Genomic DNA, 17,330 nt, shown 5'->3' with positions numbered 1-17,330 from the left:
CTCCAAGACTAAAACAAAATGTTTTTATTTTTAAACTTGTCTTTTTTTATATGCAAGCTCCTGGGCTGTGGCCTGCGCCATGTGGTTCTTTGCTTCTGGAGTGGCTGGCTTTCTTGTTCAGGCCTCTTAAAAAATGAAAAATAAAAAAGAACAGGGGTTCCACAAGTCTAACACTTTCAGCAGTGACCCTAAATAAGAAAGAATAGGAATACCAAATTATGTGTCTTTCTGGAATTCTATACAATAATTGCTAGACTCAATAAAGGTTAATTTCAGGCACACTTCTTCAGGGGGTGAGTCACTGATTGAATCTGTTCTTAAACACCTCAACTCAGTTTTCATCCTTCTGAGGTCGATAAATGAGTACCAACACAGGTTGGGTGATATTGTATATATATTTTTTCTATATAAAGCGCTTAAGCGTAAGTGATATATAATAACACATCATTATCATTTGGCCTTGGACGTCTGCTTGCATTCACAGTAATTTGGTAATATGGGCCTATACACACTGATCTTAATGATACATATGGCGATCCATTCTTGTATGAAATGTATATCAGATTATAGTGATATTGTAACCATATTTTTCGTAGTGTACGTAGGAACAATGCTATGTGATGTCACTTCCTGTTTTGTCAAGGATTGAAAAGTTGTGTTCCATCGCGTCCAACAATATCACTTCGGGGTGGGGGTCAAATGACATCATTTCCTGTGATGTCATCAGATATCAATGGTCATATGATGTCACTTACGCTACCCTGGCATTTTGGTGAATGACGTCCCTGCTGAGGGCATAGGTAAAGAAGAAAGTTATAATGAATGGGAAAAAGGAAGTATGGTGCGAAAGGGGTAAAGGATAGTAAGTGGGAGGGAGCATTTAAAACCAATTTGGGGAGAAACACAATGGGGAATGATGTCACAGGAGGACCAAGAATACCATGGCCTGGCACATTGAGAGGAAGGCAAAGAGAAAGATTTGGCACAATGAGTTTCTAGAAATATTTTCATTGCTGTAATACCAAAGGAGGGGTTTTGACGTTTGCAAAGAACACAAAAAAGAAGATGAGAAGGGGGGAGTTAAGAAAATACAGTAGAGCAGAATTTTGGCAATTGGCTATTGGCTATCAGCTTTCCACATCCTGGCCACCATAATGATAGAGAGGTACCCGGAGGAAGGTACCGCATTGGTAGCTTTCAAGCAAGGGTATTTATGGTGTCCAACACCTTTGGCTGGGAAGCATGGCTCGACTACGATAGAGAGTTTTGCATGCATATGGAAAGCTACCCAGATTTGGGCTGGGAATAGGAAGACGCCAATTTAAACATATTCAATGTGCTAAAAGCAAAGGCGGCACAGTCAACCCCACATACCGCAAGTGGGCAGTCAGGGAAATCATATTGGCAGGGCAATTACAAAGCAAATGACAACAGCTACTAGTTGGCCAGGGGGCAGTCATTTCGGAGGAAGCAGTTTGGGGTTCTGCAGTTTTGGCAATGCAACATGCCTCCCACAGTGCAAAGGGGCAGGGGAGGTTGGCGCCAGCCCAAGGCCCCCCTGCAATAGGCTCGACGTTTCGATAAGGGGGAATGCAGCTAGGGGAGGGAATGCACATTTCGGCACCAGTGCAGCAGGATAGCAGCAGCATGGGCACAAAGGTGTTTGGGGAGGTCTGCAATAAAGGTAGAAGCAATGGATAAATGGTTGCAGGCTTTCCCAGAGAAACGGGTATGACGATTAGGAATGGTTTCACACAAGGTTTTACCATCCCATTTAGAGGTCAGGGTTCACAAGAAATCCCTGTAACCCTGACATCAGTGAGGGCCAACCCGGAGCTGGTCAGGGCTAAAAAACATAAAGAGATTGATCTGGGCAGGGTCGGGTCCCTTTCGACAGGACCCCTTTTCACAAATACATCTGCCCCCCCCAGGGCTCGGTGCCCAAAAAAGAGAAGGGAGAATTCAGACTATGTTATGTTACTTGTTATGTTACTTGGCATTTATATAGCACTCTATATATCATTAGTATGACCTCAAAGCGCTGGTACGTTGAACGCCCTCAGGAACCATAGTTCTGTTCAGTAGAGAGCGATAGTGTTGTAGGGTGCATGGGTGCACCAGATATGTGTGCAGCTGATCTAATTGCCGGATGGTAGCTGCATCCTAGCGTTAGCTGTGGTGCTGTAGATATCAGTTGGATGTGTGCAGTCTGGTGGGTGGACACCCAGACCGGGCTCTGGCTGCGTTAGGCCTGAAGCACGCATATGTGAGCAATTAGCCGGAATGTGCTCGGCTAGCTGCGTTTTATAGGGTGATGAGGTGTTCATGGGGTCGTGTTTGTGGACAGCTAGGCCGAATTAGTCAGGGGTATAGCTGTGTTCTAGTTGAATGATGGAGTGTTTAGTAAAGAGTAAGTGTGGTGATGTGATATGATGATTATATTTAAAGTGCCCGAGACAGGCACGTGAAACAGAGTGGCAAGGATCAGAGCGACACACGGGCACATAGAGACTAATACACTGTTTATCATACCCACTGGCTAGGTCGGGGAACAATGGCATTTCGAGCATGGAAGCAGCAGTAGCATACACTGAATTCCAGGAAGCGGTGGAAGTAGTTAAAAGCGCAGGAAAAGGAGCCTGGTTGGCACATCAGCCATTCAGTCAGCATTTCGGCTGCTCCCCGTGCATGATCCCACCAGCAATGATAACTATAGGCCCATAACAAATGTGCCTTTTATCCTCAAGATATTAGACAAACTTGCATACCTGCAATTACAGGCTCATGTCGAGGAACATAAAATCCTTGGCACCCGACAGTCGGACTATAGAGCTTGTCATGGGACTGAGACGGCCATGCTCGATCTTAAATCCACCTTGGCTGGCATAGCAGACAAAAACCAAGCTGCTCTGCTTATGCTACTCGACCTCTCCACAACCTTTGACCTGGTTGATCACAGCTTACTTGTGTCAAGGATAGGAGAGGTCGCCAATTGTTCTACGACAGCATCTATATGGGTAGCCTCCTTTCTAGGCCCTAAGGGTAAAGGGTAAGGGTATGTGTAGGCAACAATCCATCCTCCCCCATTTCTCAGACGTGTGGAGTTCCACAGGGCTGCTGTCTGTCGCCTCTGCTTTTTAATCTGTATATTCGCCCCCTTCTCGACCTATTGAGTAAACTTGGAGTTCAATATACAAACTACGCAGACGACACTCAGGTAGTTATACAACTGAGTGGGTCATACAGTAATGATGTTAGAACTATCAATAACATATACAAAGCCATACAGGACTGGATGGCCTGTAATTCACTGGCTATGAAAGATAAAAAGACCGAGCTCTTAATAGTGTCCTCCAAAAGCACCCGGACTAAACTTGATCCTAATTATGCCAGCTTCCCTATTGCAGATAATATCATCACTGTCCAAAAGAAAGTTAAGACCCTGGGAGTTATCCTTGATGAAGAGCTATCCATGAAGTCCCATGTCTCTAACATCAGGTCTAGCTGCGGACTGATTAACAAGTGAATAGGATATATTTGCCCATTTATCACTGAATAAAACAGTGCTGTCCTGTCTTCAGCACTGATAAATTCTAGATTAGACTATTGTAATAGTCTCCTATCTGGTACCACAGCTACTAAAGTTCAATCTTTGAAGGTGGCCCAGAATAACGCTGTGCTTACTATTTTTAACCAATCTCTTCGCACCCATATTTCTACCATTAGGAAGAAACTTCACTGGCTCCCGGTAAAACATTGTATAACGCAGTGCAAAGTCTGCCTTTTTGCTGACAATGCACTGCTCTATATCACAAACCCAACCCAAACAGTCCCCCGAATGCTGCAGGGCCTCTCGCGCTATGGGGACCTATCGGGGTATAAAGTTAATCTGGAGAAATCGGTGGCGTTCGTAGGGGGTAATTTATCAGATGCAGAGATGAGCTTTGTTAACGGGCTCCCCTTCAGGCTGAGAGACGACGGATTCCGGTACCTTGGAGTCCAGGTCACCCGTGACCCCGAGGGCTTATACCTGGCCAATTCCCCCCCTCTGGTCAGCAATTCGGAAAGACATAGAGCGATGGTCAGGGTCGGGGCTCTCCTGGATGGCACGTCTCAACCTCATAAAAATGGTAATCCTTCCCAAGTTTTTATTTCTTTTCCAAATGCTCCCGGTGCTGATCCCCAAAATGTTTTTCAAAGAAACGAAGCAAGTCCTCCTCAACTTTCTCTGGTCAGGGAAGAAACACAGAATCTCCTATGAGGTACTGACCAGACCGAAGGAAGATGGAGGGGTGGGATACCCTGAACTTGAAACATACCATAGGGCCTCCCAACTGAGGGTCCTGGTCGACCACTTTGCCCCGGGGACGAAAAAACAATGGGTGGCCATGGACAACGGGCCTCTCGCGCCCGTCACCATAGAGGAATGGCTCTGGGTCCAGAGGAAAAAGATCCCCAGAAGGGTCTTGTATCACCCAGTCCTAAAAGTGTTGAGGGAGGGGGTTACTACCGCTGGCTCACAACCTGGCCCTCCCCCTGAGCTGCATTTGAGCCCCCCCCTTCCTGGCCAAGATAGCGGAGCCAGCGGCGTACCAGACGTGGTTCGAGGCAGGCCTTAGCAGGACTGGTCACCTCTGGGTGGGGCTCTTTCTTACCCCTGAAAGATCTGGAGGAGGCCGGGAGGATAGGCACCCTGTCCCCCTTTCGCTACCTTCAGCTTAAGGGAGTCCTGACCGAACCATACTGGGGGGACACCCTCAGGAGAAACCTTACTGACTTCGAAAAACTCCTCCTTTCGGCGAGGGGCTCCAAGGGAATAATATCCCGCCTCTACAAGCTCTTCCTCTTTTCTGTCCCGCGAGACCCCCCACCAGCACGCACACAATGGGGAAAGGACCTGGGTGTGGAGATCGACGACGATAGGTGGAGGGAGATGTGTAAGAGGGCCAACCGCTCCACGGCCTCACTCCAGTATCGCCACCAGGCCCTCAAGGTATTGCATCGCTGGCACTACCCCCCGCAGAGGATTGCTAGAATGACTTTATTCATGTTTAAATATGCTCTGTATTGTTGTAACACAGGTGCGAAACCTAATAAAATTTGATTAAAAAAAAACATTGTATAACACACAAGGTGCTTACTACGACGCGTAAATACCTGAGCTTTAGCAACCCCACATATCTGTCTGCACGCATTAGCATTAAGTCTAATGAGAGGAACCTTCGCTCATCCACAGCGGTCGTCCTCAAGCACCCCAGATTTAGGACACCTAGATTTGGGGGTACCACCCTTGATGTACAGGGTCCCCTTCTTTGGAATGCAGTACCAGCTCGGATACGGCAGATCCAAAGCTACACTGTGTTTAAACGGGCCATAAAAACTCACTTCTTTAACCTGGAATAACTTGCTCATGGTTCCTTGTTTTTTTTCCTCTGCCTTGTCCGTCTGTCTCTGTTTTTTGTTTCTGTGTACGCCCTGAGGCCTACGGGCATGTAGCACTTTACAAAAATTAAAATAAACAAATAAATGAGGCATCACACCCGTGGCTATGTTTCCTGCTCAGGGGCAAATATTATTTCGACAACTGCCTGCCAATGGGGTGCACCGTCTCCTGCTCCTATTTCTGCAGTGGGCACCAAATAGGATCATTCCAGAAGCGCAGTTAGTGCATTACGCGGATAATTTCTTGTTTGTAAGGCCATTTATGCAAAAGAACTTTAGATGGTTTCGAAGGCTTAACAGAGGAGTGGGTCATCCTACTGGCACGGAACGAAACCGTGGGGCCCGCGCAGGTATTACAGTTCCTGGGTATAGAAATTGACTCAATAAAGCGGGTCTGCCGGATCCGCAGAGAAAAGGTGACAGACTTAACCAACACGATCGGGCGCCTAAAAGCCAAAGAGAAAGCAACTGTTGGGGAACTCAAGTCGCTAGTGGGAAAGCTCAATTTTACAGGCAGAGTTATACCCCCAGGTGAGTATTTCAAAGGAGCGCAGAGCTGAGGACCAGAGGGGCCCCACAGAACCACCACAGAGTAAGGATGGGAATGAACATTAAAAGACCTTGGGATGTGGGAAGAATGTTTGCATAAATTCAACAGTTTGGTTATCTGGCGCACGCCTATTAACCAGGAAAACAAAAGGGTGATATTCACCGACACAGCAGGTGGGAGCAGCTTCGGCACTCTCTTGGGCAAGAAATGATGTACTGGGGTGTGGCCAGAAAAAGGACAGTTACATGGCTGGACCAGAAGCATTACACTGCTTGAAATGTTCCCAATATGGCTGCCGATCGGTGCATTGAGCAAAGATTTGCTTAACAACGAAGTGGCAGCATAGACGGATAATATGGTAGTGGCACAAGTGCTCAACAAAGGGGCGTTGTCATGCCCTCTGGCGTTAGAAATGTTGGGGGCAATAACAATAACTGCTTTGAAGAATAATAAGGTGCTATCGCCGAAAGGTAAATAGCGCTGCTGACACTCTGTGCTCTGAGGCCTACGGGCGTGTGGCGCTTTATAAAAAATGTAAATAAATAAAGCCTGTATCATTCACAGTGGGGAATTTTCAGGCAATTAAGGCCGGATGCAGACCCGGCGATGACAGCGAGACCAGAAGAAGCATGGGCGGTTTTGGAAGACCAAATGAAGAGGCAGGAAGGCGTCAGAGAGGATGGGGGACACAGCACAAAGCAGAATGCTTCACAGAAAAAATGCAGCAACAAAGCAGGGGCAGAGTTGGAGATAAGGCCCAGAAGCCTAACGATAAGGACCTTGTAGAGAACGCGTTGGGCCAGAAAACGGCTAAGCAGTACTGTAAGTACCTCAAACGTTTTAAGGATGGGATTAAAAAAGAGAACGAGTTTGAAATTACAAGAAAGGATGTCAACACATTTTTAGAGTGGGCATTTACGCATGGCAAGAGGAAAGCCTGGGCAAAGGCGCATCTAGCGGAAGTGACATAAGCAGTGAAATTAGCCCGGTGGGCGGTCCCAACAAGTAGCCTGCTGGTAAAATATGCAGTCAAAGGTTGGGCCATGACAAAAGAGGCCAGGCCTGACCCAAGAAGGCCACTGCATTTTGGGAAAGAAGTACAGCTGCTAGAGGCCCTAGGCAGCACTTGCTCCAGCAGTTATGAGACAGCGCTGCTCAGGGCAGCTTTTGCCCTGGCCTGTTTTGGGGTGTTTAGAATAGGTGAACTGGTGGCAAGAAGCACGTCAGTTGGGGACGGGCTGGCGCTGGGGGATGTTAGCATAGGTAGCAGACGAATGAGACTGTTGAGAAGATCAAAAACAGATCAGCTACGAAAAGGCGGGCTCATTACATTGCTATGTATTGAAGAAAATGGCCGCTGTCCAGTCTGTATCACGAAAGGCTTCCTGCAAATATGGCAACTGTTGGGGAGCCACCTGCTAATCCACAGGGACGGCAGGGCCCTCAGCTAAAGAAAGTGATTAAGGAGGTAGGCGGGAAACCAGCGGAGTACTGTACCCATTCATTTAGGATAGGAGCAGCTACATCCGCCTGCACCAGGGTTTTGGGTCCCAAAGGGGTAAAAAGAATAGGAGGCTGGAAATTAACATTACATACATTAGGAAGGAGCTGGTCTAACACTGCATGTCTCCCTCACAGGTGGTGGCCTATTCAGATCAGCATGGATAGTGGGTCATTTGTTTGTGACACGGGCCGGGAGGTGGATAGAGGACATACACCAAGGCCTGTACTTTGGGGGACACCGGGCATGCAATGGGAGGGCTTTCGTGATAGGCTATCGGATTTGATTGGATTCTGGGACTCCCCCACAGTACCAGGTGGGAAGGACTTAACAAAGCTGGGGAGAAAGCAATTGAATAAGGACATGTGTTTGGCGCTGGGGCCCATTGCTGGAGGGAGACGGAAATCTTTCTGCCAGAGGTAGTGCCCAGGAGCAAATGGCAGGGGGCCATCTGCAGAAAGGCACTAGAGACTTCAAGGAGAAAATTAAACAAGGCCCTAGAGAAATTTTGCAAGAGAATCGGCTTACAACCCTGATCTAGTTCACCAGGAAGGCGTGTACCCAGGGGAGTTGCTAGGTCTGGAAAAGACCCGGGGCTAAGTTGATGTTGGAATTGCTGGGACTGGGGGCTAGCTAGTCTTTTGGCTGTAGCTCCTGAGATTCTATCCGGGGCTACAAACAAAAGATCAGGGGCTATAGCCCCCTTGGGCCCCCCCTAGCAACGCCCCTGCGTGTACCTGTCAACCAACGGTATCAAGCTTATCACAAACAACATATTCAAGGCCCTGGCAGAGAGATGATGTATATAAGGGTACTTCTGGGGGGGAACCTGAGTGGCCGTTGACCCACTCAGGTGTGGCGGCACGGGTCAGAGAAGAGAATGTCATTTGGACATATAAAGGCCGTCAGCCAGGAATGTAAGAGATGGTAAAAGATGGAGAAGCAAACGTCCAGCTTGCAGACGCAAAATGTGACTTGCCAACAGAGCTCAGGTACAGTGAAAAACGCAATTTTTGGGTGCAAAGAGGAGCTCTGGAAGATGAAGTGGCTGGTGGCGGGCATTGCTCTCCTTGAACAGAAGGTGCCCAAAAGCACACACACCGTGAGTTTGCTTTTGAGTTTTTGGTTTTGTAAACAATAAAGCCAACTGACTCCTTTTTTTTTCCACACGAATTATAGTGAAGCGTGGTTCATTCAGGTGCATGGTGTGTTACATAGCAATGTATGGTATCCCTCCTCAGCGTAATTATTCGTCAATGCGTGCCAATATCCCGGCACTCCACCGTAGCCCACTGAGCCCCGCAGTCCGCGGACTACAGACTGCAAAACACTTCTGCAGCGCTTAGCGCGTGCATCCAAGTAATCTCCACCGCCAAGAATGCTGAAATCCCACAACCTCCGCTGCAGACTGCAAAGCACTTCTGCAGCACTCCGCAGCACAACTTGCATTTTTAAGAATGACCTCTGCAGCTCACTGACGTCATCTCTGCCCTATTTTGGCGCTATGCAAAGTATTTCCGAGACTCTTGTTTCTTTTTGTGAGTTGTTCAGTCGTGTGCAATGTGTGACGTTTCCATTTTGAAGAGTGCTGGAAAATAGCAGAATGGAAATCAATCCATGTTACATGCATGAATCATGATGCCTCCTCTGGCACGCCAGGCTCCAGTAAGCCTGCGAAGTTCTTTAGAATTTCTTTGAATTTTTTTCATCTAACTATTTTAACCTGATGCCGGTAATTCCATCTCAGAAAGGGTGATTTGCTAACCAGATCTCCCTTTATCTAAGCTCCATGCCAAAAGCATAGTGTACCCCCGTGACCTGCTGGATCAGTATCCATAATGTCTGCTGAGAAAGAAACTGAAAACTCTACTGTATGTTATTGCAATACTCCTTCCTTTCTTCCTGTAAAATTTGATTCCACCCGGACAAGGAGGTCTAAAGCAAACATACAATCTGATCTCAAGCAATCTTCAAAGAATACTGGGAAGAAGAAGATTGGTGGAGTTATACAAACTACTCCTATGCTGAGTACAGAAGGTACTGGGAAGAAAAGGCCCAGAGGAGGCGTGAAGAATACACAATGGACACAAAGGATTATGACACTCCATTGGGGAGGATCCAGCTGTAAGACATAAAAATTGAGATTTTTTTTTTACTGGAATGTTTTGCTACAATTATATGTGGCGGAGACCCCTGAAGTTCCCCTTAACCTCTCTACATTAATTATTCACCTAAACTCACACCCCAGATATAATTCGAGCAAAGTCTAATGTAAAATATTCGATGATTTCTACCTCGATGAAATCTACTGCGGCAAAAACTCCCTATCCCGTCCTGCAACACTGATCAATTCAGGCAAAGACTTCACATTTAATACAACATGCTGAGACATCCTACACAACGGTTCAAACGCATTCCCGTGTCGCTGTTACTGGGGATTTTACTGCAGAATCAAGGCAAACGTAACAGTGTGAAACAGGGGCCCTTGAGAAACAGAATTTCAGAATGTATAAATCCAGAACTCTCAAGATATCCCATGTCAGGCAGGAGTAGCTCATCCACCCCTGCTTTTATTTTTTGTATCCTGGAACCTAGTACTATGGGTTTCCAATCATAATTGCAGGACTACCAGTCCGAGAATGCAAAGCACAGTAAACCTCAGCGGATCAGCAAAATGTGGTTAAGTTCAGCAGAACGTACTACAGTGCTGTTTTTGTTCGTTTTCAAAACCAAAGAAAACGTGTGATCTTGCATGGATGCTAATTTTGTTTGGTTAACTCATATTTTTGGTTGCTTGCTTTCAAAACCATGTAGGTCACATCATCAGGTGGAAATGAAGGCGTATCCTCACTAAGCCACTTCGTCATCAGCTGGAGTTAGAGGGTCGGAGCAACTGTCCCTTGGAGCCCTCAAACTTCCCAGTGTGCCCCACCTGTCGGTGGCGGCTCTACCTTGGATGTTCTACCCATTGACTGGGTGTGGGAGCAGCTTATCAGGCACTCACTGCAGCCCGTACATTGTTGTTGCTAGGCAACCAAACGATTCCCCACCTTTCCTCACACACAACACATGCAACTTCGGATGGGGTGATGGTTGAGTCCTGCTAACTCTGAGCCAACCAGAATCAGAAAGGCCCTGTTTAAAAGTCTTTGTTTGCATGCATTTTAGGGCTTTAGAGTATGAATAATGGCATATAGTGTGGGCACAAGATCATGAAATTGATTTCATATGGCAATGGTGGCACATATTGCATGAGAAGCATCAAGAAAGCAATCTGCAGTGTCATGAAAGTGATTTAAAGTTGCAATGCTGGCATATATTGCAATGCTGGCATATTATTATATATTGTGGACACAGCTTCTTGAAAGTAATTTACAGTGCCAATGCCAGCATATAATTTGAGCACAGCATCATGAAAGTGATTGCAGTGGCAATGATGCCATATAGTGTGGGTGCAGCATCATGAAAATGAAAAAATCCAATAGATGCCAGGTCAACGACAGTACACAGGAGAATTTAGCATGTGTTACCTTAGAGGACTAATTATACATTGTATGTTTTTTTCCCCCATTTCTTTTTGAAATTGTTCTGTAAAATGCATCATCTCAACCATTTTTTTCAAAAGCTTTCTTGAGGAGTAAACCCTCGACATTGTTATGAGCTCATTCGTAATACTCGGCCACTCACCTAATTTAGGGAGATAGTTGCTCCACTCTGCTGAAAATATTCACTAGGGCAATTGACTGTGAATTTTAAATTGAGGATGCCCCCTCAGGAGCCGCTTGCACCCCCTTCCCCTCCACAGAACCAAAATCTGATTCCTCCACTCTTCGCCATGTCTGCCTTAGAAAGGGACCTATTTGGTCATAAAATGTGCAACCAAAAATGATAATGCGTCCTAATAAAAGTATCATTGGTGCAAAACAGATGTTTGTTTGCTCTTTTCTGTGCCTAACACTGTATTTATTATTCCAACTTTTTTAGATAAGATACCATGGTGGACTTTCTTTTTTGTATTCTTTTTTTTTTGTGTATGGTGTTTTGGTTTACAAAATGAAACCTTTCACAAAAAATAATTATATAACAAAAAAAACTTAAGAACATTTCCAAAATGGATTAAAAAGGACACCTTAATACAACAATAAGCTAAACCCTAATCACACAGATTCGTATCAAACCTGCTTCATCCATCATAAAGTGCTTACACAAGATTATAAAGTGCATTTCTAAAGTGCATATTCAATGTATTTTCTGTTAAATCTGGATGTGCTGAAGTTCAAAGATCTTAATTTCTTAATGAAAAATCTGTTCACTGCTAGTATTAAAGCAACACTGCTCCCTTCATTAATCTATCCCAGAGGCAGTCTCCTGCATGCTTGAATTGACTATACACAGAAGGACTAAAAAACAATGCCCTTAAGTCTTCTGCAGCCTTACAGCATATAAAGCCTCGAGAGCCTTGGTCAATTTCCAAAATCTACAATTTCTGGCCAATCTCTCTAGGGTCAGGGTCTCCAACCAAGAGATCGTGAGCTACTGGTAGCTCACCCGTGGCTTCCCAGTAACTCGATGGTCTCAGACACCAAAACAAGCACTTTGTGTGGAGGAGGGGCTGCAGTTGGGCCTGATGGGTTAGCAATAAGATGAGTGAATAGGGAAAGGAACTGGGGGTTGTGGCCATTGTCACCAAGAGGTGCAAATGTCAGCTGATTGGAAAGGGAACGAGTGCATAAACCTGCATGTCATGTTTAACAAAGCTGGGGGCTGGTGGCTGTTGCATCACCTCACTGTGTTTCGGTTAGTGTTAGCTTTCATTCAGAATGGGGAAAACAAAGCTATACATGTAATGGTGTTGTGCTCAGCATGTGTGTTTGTGAATGTCTTTATGTGTGTGAGTCGAAATATTATCACGATCCGTGTGAGTCCCAGTTTGCAAGAAAAAACATACATTTGATGTATGTGTTGCCATTTATGATTAAGCTGTGATTTTATTTTCTTTCAAGCAGCCGAGTTCTCATGATGGCACTAGTATCTCAATTGCGTTAAAGATGAAGATGAAATGGCCTGTGATAGGCAGGAGTCCACGTCTATGCATGTCCCAAAACTTAAAAATCAAGCGCTCATGGCAATTTTATTTTACATTTAAGTAAACGTGGAAATCTACTGCCTGCAAATGTATTCTGGTGCTTGTGAGCCAGAAATTATGAAACTAAACAGGAATGCAAAATGACATGTGCTGTCAGGACTTCAAAAATATAATTTGCGAGTTCTGTTTCAGCCTATGTTTAATGAATTAAATAATTAGGTGAAAAGAGTGCTCAATGGTTTATATCTCTCTATTGATATGTGTAGGATTTATCTAGCTAAGCATTAACACTACTAAGCAACATAGTGCTGTACAAAACGGAGAGGTGAATACAAGAAGAGAGAAACTCTGTAGATCTACAGGTTTGTGTAGGGGCCTATTATTGTTTGTCCCATCATATGGCTCTCCTCAGAGATCTTTGCGGAACCTGTATGCATCAGATCACATTCTGGCAGGGGATTTTCAGCCTTTCAATACTGGGTTAAAATTGTGCAATTTATCAGCACTTTTTAGGCAAAAACTGGGCAAAACACCATACAACGTATAATAATTCTGTACAGTAGCACATGAAAAAATCCAATAGGTGCGCTGGTCCCCAGCAGTAAACAGAGGCCTTTCACAGCTCATATTCATGCTGCCTTTGCACACAATGTGCCAGCACTGCCACTATAAAACACATGTTGATAATGCCGATGCCCACAATACGTCGTCATTGTCACTTTAAATCATGTGTGTGATGCTGGTACTCCCAATTTGTTTGGTGAGCTATGTGCGCAAGCCAGGCATGGCCCATTGGTCATGCAACAGAATGCATGATTCCTGCAGGGAGAGGCAGCGCTTCTGTTTTTCGCTGGGATACTGCCTGCTTCATAAAGAGCAGACGGGTGGCTCCCCATTATGAACGAGTCACCCCCTTGTACAACCATACTCTTTTAGCTACACATATTCATGTACTGTCTATTTGGGTTATGAGACTTTTGCACATTTCATGCCATCTCTATAAAAAAAAATGATATATTAGCATTTTGATCTACAGCTTTTTGAAAATGTGGTGGGTTACATCAATCACATTGTTTCCACGTGGTCATTTTTTCCATCTTGTGATGTGATTAACTGCCTCTGTGAATCTGCATTTTTCAGGCAAACTTCCAGAAATCAGAAATGCAACTTTGAACACATCTGACAGCCTCAGAGTGACTTCATTTGAGTTGCTGTTTCAAGCTACACACCAGATTTCAGAGCACTGGTGGGTAGCAAGCAGTGTCAGCCTTCACACTGAATGATAGCAAGCAGTGTCAGCCTTCACACTGAATGATAGCATGCAGTGTCAGCCTTCACACTGAATGATAGCTAGGAGTGTCAGCCTTCACACTGAATGATAGCATGCAGTGTCAGCCTTCACACTAAATGGTAGCAAGCAGTGTCAGCCTTCACACTGAATGATAGCATGCAGTGCCAGCCTTCACACTGAATGATAGCATGCAGTGTCAGCCTTCACACTGGATGGTAGCATGCAGTGTCATCCTTCACACTGAATGATAGCAAGCAGTGTCAGCCTTCACACTGAATGATATCATGCAGTGTCAGCCTTCACAATGAATGTCCCGATTGCTTTCCCATCTTCTGATGTGCTGCCATTTTTTTTAATGAGACAGCTACTAATGGAAAAATAACATTAAGATTTTTTGAAGTGGATAATATAATGGCAAATGCATTTCTATATAAAGAATAAATAAACTTCCCCCAAAAATCTGAGTAAAAATTCTCATGCTCACAGATCTCGCCGCCCACTGGTCGTTAGCAACAAGCAGCTCTTGCTAAAGTAAAGGTTGGAGACCCCTGCTGTAGGGTCTAGAGCCAATTGCTGACCCAGTATTGCCCAGTATTGAAAGGCTGAAAATCCCCTGCCAGAATGTGATCAAATGCATGCAGGTTCCGCAAAGGTCTCTGAGGAGAGCCATTGGACGGGAGAGCAATGAATAGGCCCCCTTTGGTTATGCACACAGACCTGTAGATCTACAGAGTTTCTCTCTTCTGGTATTCACCTCTTCGTTTTGTACAGCACTATGTTACTTAGTAGTTAGTGTTAAGCTATATTGATTTATTTTTTTATTTATTTTGCATTTTTAAATCACTCACACAGCCGGAGGGCATCGAAGCACTGTTACAGGAATTGTTGTTTTTTTTTTTAGTTGCGTAATTGCTTTTTTTTTTGTCTTAGTTGCGTATTTATAAGGCACTTAAATACCTAAAGGTTTCTAAGCGCGGACCCGGGGAATCGAAGGGGAAAATATACATCCTATACATATCAATAGATAGATAATAACCACTGGCCACTCTTTTCACCTAATTATTTAATTCATACTCTTGTTTCATTAAACATAGGCTGAAACAGAACTCGCAAATCATATTTTAAGTCCTGACAGCACATGTCATTTTGCACACAGTACAGCACAGGCCACAGTAGGCAACTGATACAACTTAATTTCATGTGTATATAGAACAAATTCGACAGCACGGGAGCTGTGTATATATGTAGACAATTGGAGCCTATTCCTAGTGAGCCCAGAGCAGTCTTTGTGCATTTGATAAGTGCCTAATAGTGCAATATTTTCCGCCCAATCAACATTTCATTTTTTTCTTGATTTTTTCTGGGTTTACAATCAGTTACTCAGCATATGTTTCCATTTTTCATAGTGCTGCACACATTTTGTCACAAAATGTCATCCATTTCACAAATGACAGAATCTGCACTTACATGCAATTAACATTCAGAAATCTTTACACAAAGAGCAACGGCATCGAAAGACCCAGAGACAACAAAGAGAAGCGCCGAGATAGCTCAGCGAGTTAAGGCCCGGCTTCAGAGATCTGTGTTCAACCCATAGATCCCAGGTTCCAATCGCTTCAGGGGCGACTCAGCCTTTCTTCCGCCTGAGGTTTAAAAATCGAGCATCAACAAAATTGCGTAATAAAAATGCATGTTAGGAAGCGCTATATAGGAAAAATTAAGTATTATTCGCTAAATGGTGCAGTGCAATTATGCATTTTAAAACTGTGATTCGTAGAGTGCCAGGTGCAACTTCCGATTGAAGGCAACAGGGATGCAGTCAGAACTGCTCTATCACATTGAGGGCGGTAAGAGTGATCAACTATTATCACTCTGACCCTAGCAGACTGGTAGTCATATTGACATCAGAATGGTGAAAGGCTGAGTAGAGTCCACGGGGATATGCCGCTGGCCGCGCAGATGACACACAGTTCTCTGCAGCAGGCGCACTGACCCAGCGATCTACCTTCGCCCGGAACGCATGTGCGTGGCTGTCGTCACGCCTCCCCACCTACCTCGGCGTACGGCACAGCCACCTGCTCCTCCCTTGCGCACACACGTTTCGGGCGCCCTCCTGGAATCGCATCGTCGGCGGAACGCAGCCCTTTCGATGAACCTTGCCTCCGCCAATGAGAAAGGCGCCGGTGAAAGGCGAGTGAAGGGTGCTGGCGCTGGCTGGGCTGAGGCGCGCGAGTGCCGGGCTAAGATTTCCCTTTCAACACAATTTTGATCGGCAAAGGCGGGGCCCGGACCATCCCTGTTCTCTGTGCCGGAGCGCGCGGTCGGCTAATGATTGCGCTCCATGCTTTCAAGAGATACAGACCCGCGCCTGGGGTCCCCCGGGGTTCCCCCCCCCAAGTCCTCAAAATGTGTGGGTGGGACCCGGGCGCGCAGAAGCAAGCAGACGGATGCTACGCTGCGCCCTAACGAAAATCCCCTGCAAAACATCCTTTCAGAGCCAGCAGCTCCTGTTATAGCGGGGACGCCATGCCATCGTGCCATCAGGGCGGCATGTCGGGAAATGGGCCGCGTTCCCACGAGAGAAGCCATGTAAACAGATAGTTACTGTACGTGGCGCTGGCGCTAGACCGCCGGGTCTGCCAGCGCTGAGGGCAGAGCATATGGACTCTTTCCCCCAGAGAACTCTGGACTGCATCGTGTCCGCCTCTTGCAGGCTCCACGCGCATCTTCTGGGAGCCAGACCGGCCCCTGGGCTTCGCCGGAGCAGCAACAGCAGCCAGCGCAGGACCAGGGTGTACAATTAAAATGAGTTCTATTATTATAACTAGTGTTTCGTGTATATCCAGCGCCTGCTATACAGAACTGTAATTATCATGTCAACATTAGCTGGTATAATCTGCCCCACCTCAATGCTACTCGTGTTATCGAACCAGAAATGTTGAAACGCTGAGTTGGTCCTGCCAAGGGTGGAACCTGGGATCTGCATATTACACACATCGTCTTCAGGTGCACAGCTAACTGAGCTGCCTTACCATATTCACGAATAACTAAACATCACGGTCCACCAGGATTTCAGCCTAGGATTTCACTGTTACAGAGCACTGGTGTCTTAGTCCAAATTGGTTCCATTCAACTAAACGGAGAGTGTGGCTCCCAGAATGCACTAGGTTGCTAAATGACGCCCTGTGAGGGATGATGACAGCTGCACGGCAACTGATGAGAGCACGTAACTGATGGACTGTTTACTACCCCTGCCATCACCGCTGCGGTATGAGTAGTAGGCCTCCACCGGAGGGGCATAGCCTGCCTGAGGGTGCCCCTGCCTTGTCTAACCAGTGGAAAACAAGTGGGTGGGCTTGCATTGCAATGCATGAAGTCCTATGCTAATCCAGCGGCGCCCACTGGCAGAGCCAGGGGCGGACTGGCCTATAGGGCACTCTGGAGGTTTCCTGATAGGACT

At 45.9% G+C, this 17,330-nt stretch overlaps 1 protein-coding gene across 5 annotated transcripts in view; it reads right to left on the bottom strand.

Moving 5' to 3' along the window:
• KCNT1 (potassium sodium-activated channel subfamily T member 1) overlaps positions 1 to 17,330 on the bottom strand; it is a 2,308,650-nt gene that overhangs the window by 2,169,071 nt on the left and 122,249 nt on the right. The window contains exon 1 of one of the 5 annotated variants that reach the window (XM_069609541.1): positions 15,925 to 16,401. The exons of the other annotated variants lie outside the window; for them this stretch is intronic. Coding sequence (XP_069465642.1) covers positions 15,925 to 15,995 — 71 coding nt within the window. The 5' untranslated portion in view covers positions 15,996 to 16,401. Of the gene's footprint in view, positions 1 to 15,924; positions 16,402 to 17,330 lie in introns of those variants that run through there. 5 annotated transcript variants of the gene reach the window in all.

The sequence above is a fragment of the Ambystoma mexicanum genome, chromosome 8, assembly GCF_040938575.1.
Source record: "Ambystoma mexicanum isolate Mex_15411 chromosome 8, UKY_AmexF1_1, whole genome shotgun sequence".
Taxonomy (NCBI): domain Eukaryota; kingdom Metazoa; phylum Chordata; class Amphibia; order Caudata; family Ambystomatidae; genus Ambystoma; species Ambystoma mexicanum.
This window is presented reverse-complemented; position numbering and strand designations above follow the sequence as displayed.